Source organism: Nicotiana sylvestris, chromosome 2, assembly GCF_000393655.2.
Source record: "Nicotiana sylvestris chromosome 2, ASM39365v2, whole genome shotgun sequence".
NCBI classification, from domain to species: Eukaryota; Viridiplantae; Streptophyta; class Magnoliopsida; order Solanales; family Solanaceae; genus Nicotiana; species Nicotiana sylvestris.
Genome location: NC_091058.1, coordinates 180,663,843 through 180,671,081, shown reverse-complemented (window position 1 = coordinate 180,671,081; position 7,239 = coordinate 180,663,843). Strand labels below are relative to the sequence as shown.

Sequence of the window (7,239 nt, the reverse complement as noted above, 5' to 3'; positions counted from 1 at the left end):
TACTACCGGTCTCCGATTACTGGGCAGTTCAGGCCTTTATGCAAGGTTTGAATGTAAGAAGCTCGATTGCATCTCGACAGCTGAAGCAGAACTTGATTGAATATCCTGTTGTGAGATGGTCAGATGTGCACAATCGTTATCAGTCAAAAATTAGGGTTGAGGATGACCGGTTGAGAGCCCCCTCGGGATCAGTTCATCCTAACAGATTTGCAGCCAAGCCCCCGAGGGACACAGATAATGGATCAAGATTCAACAAGGAAATATATCAACTGTCGGTCAAAAATAGAAGGAACATTTCAAGGTGTAATACATCTCGGAATGATCGAAGAGTATATCGAGGCCAAAATACCTAGGGGCTCATGAGCAAAATAGGTTTTGACAGGCGCTCGGGACCGATGGAGGCACCCAAATTGTCAGAATACAACTTCAACGTCGATGTCTCGGGTATCGTCTTAGCCATTGGCAAAGTTAGAGATACTAGATGGTCCAAGCCCATACAGACCGACCCTTCTCAGAGGAATCCCAACTTAATATATAAGTATTATGGGACTCACGGGCATAGGACCGAGGATTGCATGAAACTTAGAGAGGTGGTAGCCCGATTTTTCAATGAAGGGCATCTTCGCGAATTTCTCAGTGACCGGGCTAAGAACCATTTTTGAGAAAGAGATGCAAACAGGAAAAATGAACCTGAAGAACCTCAACAGGTCATCCATATGATCATCGGTGGAGTCGACGTCCCACAGGAACCTATAATCAAACGTACCAAAGTATCCATCGCGAAAGAGAAACGGACTCAGAATTATGTGCCCGAGGACGCTCTCTCGTTCTGAGACGAGGAAGTAGAGGACGTATCCCAGCCTTACAACGACACCCCGGTAATCTCTATCCTTTTGAATAAAGTTCAGGTTAAACGTGTTTTAGTGTATCCAGGTAGCTCGACAAACATAATCAGATCGAGGGTTGTGAAACAACTCGGCCTGCAAAATCAGATCACACCTGCATCCCGGATGCTAAATGGTTTCAAAAATACAAGTTAAACAACAAAGGGAGAAATTATTTTGCCAGTAAATATAGTCGGGACCACACAAGACACCAGGTTCCATGTCATCAAAGGCGACATGAGGTATAACGCACTCTCGGGAGGCCATGGATACACAACATGATGTCAGTGTTGTCGACCCTCCATCAGATGATAAAGTTCCTGGCAAAGGAAGGATTGAAAACAGTCCACGGAGAACAGCATGTTGCAAAAGAGATGTTTGCAATCGAGGAAGCGGTGCCGATGCCGGAACCCTTAACCTCGGAGAAGTCGAGCCTCAAAGATAAAACAGGTAGCTAAGTAGCAATCACAGCTCCAAGTCTAGACGGAAGCAGGATAAACAGGTAACCGTAGGTGAAGAAGGGAACTCCCTAGCTCCGTTGTACCCGAGAAGCCCGATCCCACCAAGTCAACTACTCAAAAGAAAGGTACATCTGGGAACGGGATTAACTCTTAAACTCAGGAAAAAACTTATTTAGTTTATTATTAATTATATAGATTGCATTGCTTGGCCCCGTTCAGATATGACAAGGATTCAGCCTTGAATCACTACGAAGAGCAGACAGGTAAAACTTCGCATCAACATCCAGTACGAAGAACAGGCAGGTAAAATAACAAAAACCTATATTGAGGATATGACTTGTTAGGTCCCTGCACGTAGAGGACCATTTTAATTCATTTGTAGGAAACGGTCAACAATTTGGGGCGACGCGGCACAAAGCTCAACCTAGAGAAACGTGCCTTCGGAGTTGACACGAGTGAATTTCTCGGCCCCATGGTGTCAAATCGAGGCATTAAGAATCATCCCCGACCAGGTCAAGGCACTCGAAGATACCATGATCACGGATAACAAGGCCTCAGAGTCGTTGATAAAGGATCATACAAGCTCAGCACAATAGGATCTTTCAAAAGCTCACGATCTCGAAGACACCCCTTCTTACACGAAGGCCGTATGCTTTAAAGCATGCATTGCGCTCTTTTTTCCTTGGCTCGGATTTTGTCCCAAATGGGTTTTATCGGCAAGGTTTTTAACGAGGAAACATCTATATGCTACCTAAGGAACATTCAATAAAGTATTCAAGGCTTCTTTTCGATCAACCTCGAATACTGTGAGGCATCACCCTCGGAGGTTATATTCTCGAAGAAAACAATTCATGCCAAGGAGGGCCTCGATAGGGAATGTTGTGATGGGCCAAACGGTCAAAAGAACCGTGTCCACATAGAATAGTCGAGCCCCCAGTGGCAAAACATGTACGCATGTATCAATTATTTGAAGAAGCATTTTTATTATATCAAACACTTTGTACAGTCAAAACTAAGGAGCTCGATTTTGAAGTCTTAAATTGGGCTATGAGTTCGAGTCCGGGAGACTCAAAGTAGGGGTCGGACCCGGTTGAAGGATACATACCTCGAGGAAGCAGATCGAAGGCCTGGCATGACCTACATCGAGGGTTGTACATTCTTGAGGGTACTCAAGAAAGAGTGGAAATTTCTCAAGGACACGTGGATCAGGGCATAAATTAAAGGATAAGATTTGTACGAAATAGTACATATTCGTACTAGGTTGTTATACACATGTACCAATAGAATTTTTATTTCAATTAGGAATGTGCTATATTGGGGTTTTCTCCTCCTATATAAAGGGGATCCCAATCATTTTGTAAGCATCATCTCACATTATTCAATGTAATAGAATATTCTACTCTGCTTTTCTTGTTTACCGTGCTCACCAAGTGTTCTTCAGTTTTATTGCTTTTACTTTATTATTTATACTTCATTGTAGCTGACCTCGAGGCCCCCAAGAAAGTCGAGCTCGAGGTCCTCATTGTTCTTGCAACACTGGTTTGGTTCATCAATTCTTCTTATTTAAACTTAATATTACTTGAATATTCATTAGTATTACAATAAATCACATATCTTTAAAACCACAAATTACATTTAATTGTTACCCTCATTTTTCGAGGTAAACAAAGAGACTCGAAGTATCGATTATATTTCTAATGAACAAATTAAAGAGACAATAAAGGTTAATATAATCAATTTTATTGTTGATTAATATTAAAAGGTGCATATGTGTGAAAACATCCAAAAAAATCAATTAAAATGAATAGGACAGAGTAGTATTTTTCGAATGAGTTGTCTCCTGTCCTGCCAATTCGTTCATGGTTATGTCAAGCTGTCATCACCTCTAATTGCTGTTTTTAGCTTTCGTTTTCTGGATAGAGAATTCCTGGAATACTTTTCATCAAAAGCTAGTGTAACATCATCATAATTAGGAGGTGAATTAATTAGTTAGTAGGTGGAAGTTAAACTACGAGCTCAATTGACATAATTGAGAGTTCAGACCAACTTCCTCAAGAGCTAGATGGTCCAGTGTTTTGAATTTTCTAGAAAGTAACTAAGCATCTAAATTTTATTATGTAGGCCTAACCTACTATAGCCCACAAAAGAATCTGCATTAATCAAGCAGCCAGAATAATGTGTGGCATAATTCAATTCTTTAAGCCTATAAAACGTACCAAGCTAGCATTTCTTTTCTGCCACGACAACACAAATTGAAACAATGGGTACCCTCAATATCAACCCTGAACTTGATGACCAAATTTTCAACACCATAAACCCTTTAGATCCTGAAGAATTCAGAAAGCAAGGTCACATGATTGTGAACTTCGTTGCTGATTACTATCAAAACATTGAAAAATATCCAGTTTGTAGCCAAGTCAATCCAGGCTATCTCCAAAAACTTGTACCGAATTCTGCACCTGATAATCCTGAACCACTTGAAAAAATTCTTCAAGATGTCAAAAGAGATATTATTCCAGGGATAACTCACTGGCAAAGTCCTAATTTTTTTGCGTATTTTCCTTCTTCTGGAAGTACTGCTGGATTCCTAGGTGAAATGCTTAGTGTTGGATTTAATGTGGTTGGGTTCAATTGGATCTCATCCCCTGCTGCAACTGAACTTGAGAGCATTGTGATGGATTGGTTTGGAAAAATGTTAAATCTTCCCTATTCTTTCTTATTCTCTGGGGGTGGTGGAGGTGTACTACAGGGTACAACTTGTGAAGCTATGTTGTGCAATATAGTGGCAGCTAGAGATCAAATGCTGAGGAAAATTGGTAGAGAGAATTTTGGCAAGTTGGTGGTCTATACATCTGATCAGACACATTTTTCTCTCAAGAAAGCTGCCCATATAGCTGGGATAGACCCCGAGAATTTTCGAGTTATCCCAACAACAAAGGCTAATGAGTATGTCCTGTGCCCAAAATCGTTACGTTTAGCAATCTTGAAAGACACTAAAGAAGGAATGGTACCCTTATTCCTGTGCGCGACAATTGGGACAACTTCAACAACTTCTGTTGATCCATTGCGTTCGCTTTGTGAAATTGCTAAGGAATATGGGATTTGGGTGCATGTGGATGCAGCCTATGCTGGAAGCGCTTGCATTTGCCCTGAATTTCAACACTTCCTTGATGGTATTGAAAATGCAAACTCTTTCAGTCTCAATGCACATAAATGGTTCTTTTCCACTTTGGATTGTTGCTGCCTTTGGGTGAAGGATCCAAGTGCACTTACAAAAGCGTTATCGACTAATCCTGAATGCTTAAGAAACAAAGCCACAGAGTTAAATCAAGTGATTGATTACAAGGACTGGCAAATTTCATTGAGCAGGAGATTTAGGGCTTTGAAACTGTGGCTAGTTTTGAGAAATTATGGAGTAACTAGTTTGAGAAATTTGATAAGAAGTCATGTGAACATGGCTAAGCATTTTGAAGGGCTTATAGCTATGGACAAAAGGTTTGAAATATTTGTGCCTAGAAAATTTGCTGTGGTGTGTTTTAGGATTTCTCCATCAGTAATAAGTCGAGTTTCGACAACGTTCGATGAGGAACAAGTGAACAAGTTCAACACTAAGTTGGTGGAGTCGATTAATTCATCTGGAAAACTCTATTTGACTCATGGAGTTGTTGGAGGAATTTATATTATTCGATTTGCCATTGGTGCTTCTCTTACTGATTATAGGCATGTTGACATGGCTTGGAAGGTGATACAAGACCATGCTAATGTCCTGCTAATTCCAGGCTCTTTTTAATTATTGAAAAAATAGGGTCAAATGTTACATTTTTTTTTCCTTTTCAAAGATTAGTTGGACCTTGATGAAGGAACCAAAACTCCGTATGTTTGTACTATTGCATTTACATTTGAAATAAGATCCTACGAAAATTCAGCACCACGTATGATAGCTACTTCAAAAGGAAATGAATGTGCACACATACAAAAGGAAAATAAGGAAAAGTCCCATGGTGTCCTTCGCTTTTTTTTTTTTTTTTTTTTTTAATAAATGTATGGTCCAAAATTCATCCTCCATCCATTTCATAACACACTTTACTCTCTCTTTAGGTCTCAACAAACAGTCCCATAATAATTTTCTTTTATTGATAGCCTTCATTGTCATCCTTGTATTCGATGATCTCGATAAAGAACTACAAACCAACACATAAATATATACTCCTTCCGTTTATAAAAGATTCACTATTTCCTTATCAATCTATTCCAAAAAAAGTATATTCCTATATTTTTTAATAGAAAGTATTTATAGTCACATAAATGTTATGGCTTGTTTAAGACCACAAGTTCAAATATTTTATAGTCACACAAATGTTATGACATATTTAACATTACAAGTTCCAAAACTTTTTCACTCTTTATTAAACTTTATGCCAAGTCAAATCAGAACAAATAAATTGAAACAAATGGAGTATATTGTACTATCACTTACCTACGAATTCTGTAAACCCAAGTCCTCTCATCGTATCTCAGTCAGAACGCTGAACGCTAGCATTGGAATTTTTTTATTTTTTTTATACGTGCCCATATTGGATAAAAGTGTTGCTTTAAGAGATAGTTTTTATAGACCGAGACAGTACGCAGTTTTTTTTTTTTTTTTTTAAATAATTATATACCTTCAGCCAGCTTGTTTACTTTGGTTATGTTGTTTACAAACACAAACGTTTCACTTAGACAAAGCTATAATATGATTGCCAAGCATGTAGGTACCTGTTACAAAGAAATAAATATACAGTTGTTAGGCTTAAATTCATTAGCCGAAAGAATAATGTATACCGTAGCACGGCCAGCTCTATGGTGAACAGTTGAAACAAGTAAGACACGTACTTTAGGCCCATAATTTGGGGACCCCCATTTTTTAACAATAATAGAATTTTAAGTTTTCTTTAAAAAATTATTGAGTACTTTTAATAAAAAAGTAAGCTTTAACATTTAAAAGGTAAAATATTCTTAGGTTTGTCAAATAATCGTTTGGCTTACATAAAATTTGAAAGTATGAATAGCCTCCTAACGTGTGAATTGGAATTAATTTGATGATAAGTGGCAAAAAGTACACGTTATTACAGTGTTTATGTCCTAAGTATTGTATGATTTGATAAAGATTGCATGGTTATCGAATAAACTTATCCTCATTACGTGTTTTCTATATGTAGGTACTGTTTGACCCAAAAGATGTCAAAACCTTTTTGGTTAAAACAATTGATGATAATGAAGAAGTTAATCTTAGTCAAGCATAATAAACCGCAAATCTGAAAACGAATCGGAAATTAATGAATACAATGAAATAAGAGCGAACAATCTTCATTCATCCTTGTTATTTCTTCTTTCATGGGACCAAGGAGATCATCGATTTTACATCCTTTTTTTTTTGGAAGGAAATAGAAGGAGAGAATACAGAGAGAGAAAACGAAAAAGCCTCCCCCCTCCTTTTCTTTGGGAATTCATCCCATATATATAGTTCTGAGATCATGACTACCTTCTCCGATTGGTATGCCTTTACGATGTGGCCTTTTTATCGTTCCTTAAGTAATGTCTTTTGACTCTCTATATACTGTGAGTATTTAGATCGAAGTAGGTGTAGACATGTGATTTTTGACCCTCCCCAAAAAATTTCATATTTTAGCACGTAAATATTTAATTTAGACTTATTTTTGACCTAGCCCACAATTCCCAAGCCCATAACTCCTAGGCCCATACTCCTAACCTAATCCTTACCCCTATATAATAGTATCTAACACCTAAAATAAAACTACACCTAAAACCCTTCAAATTCGTTGCTTGTCTTAAAAAATAAGGAGAAAAATACAAAGATGGTTTAGAATCTAAGACCTAGGAGGAGCCGCAATTCA

The 7,239-nt window shown here is 38.0% G+C and overlaps 1 protein-coding gene across 1 annotated transcript; it reads left to right on the top strand.

Annotated features, from left to right (window-relative positions):
- Window positions 1–3,559: 3,559 nt before the first annotated feature.
- LOC104223628 (phenylacetaldehyde synthase-like) lies at window positions 3,560–5,276 on the top strand. Its single transcript, XM_009775090.2, has one exon. The coding sequence runs from the start codon at window positions 3,606–3,608 to the stop codon at window positions 5,133–5,135; it is 1,530 nt and encodes a 509-aa protein (XP_009773392.1). The 5' UTR covers window positions 3,560–3,605; the 3' UTR covers window positions 5,136–5,276.
- The last annotated feature ends 1,963 nt before the right edge of the window (window positions 5,277–7,239 follow it).

Coding starts and splice junctions, on each gene's coding strand:
- LOC104223628 (XM_009775090.2), top strand. CDS start 3,606: ATGGGTACCCTCAATATCAACCCTGAACTTGATGACCAAATTTTCAAC.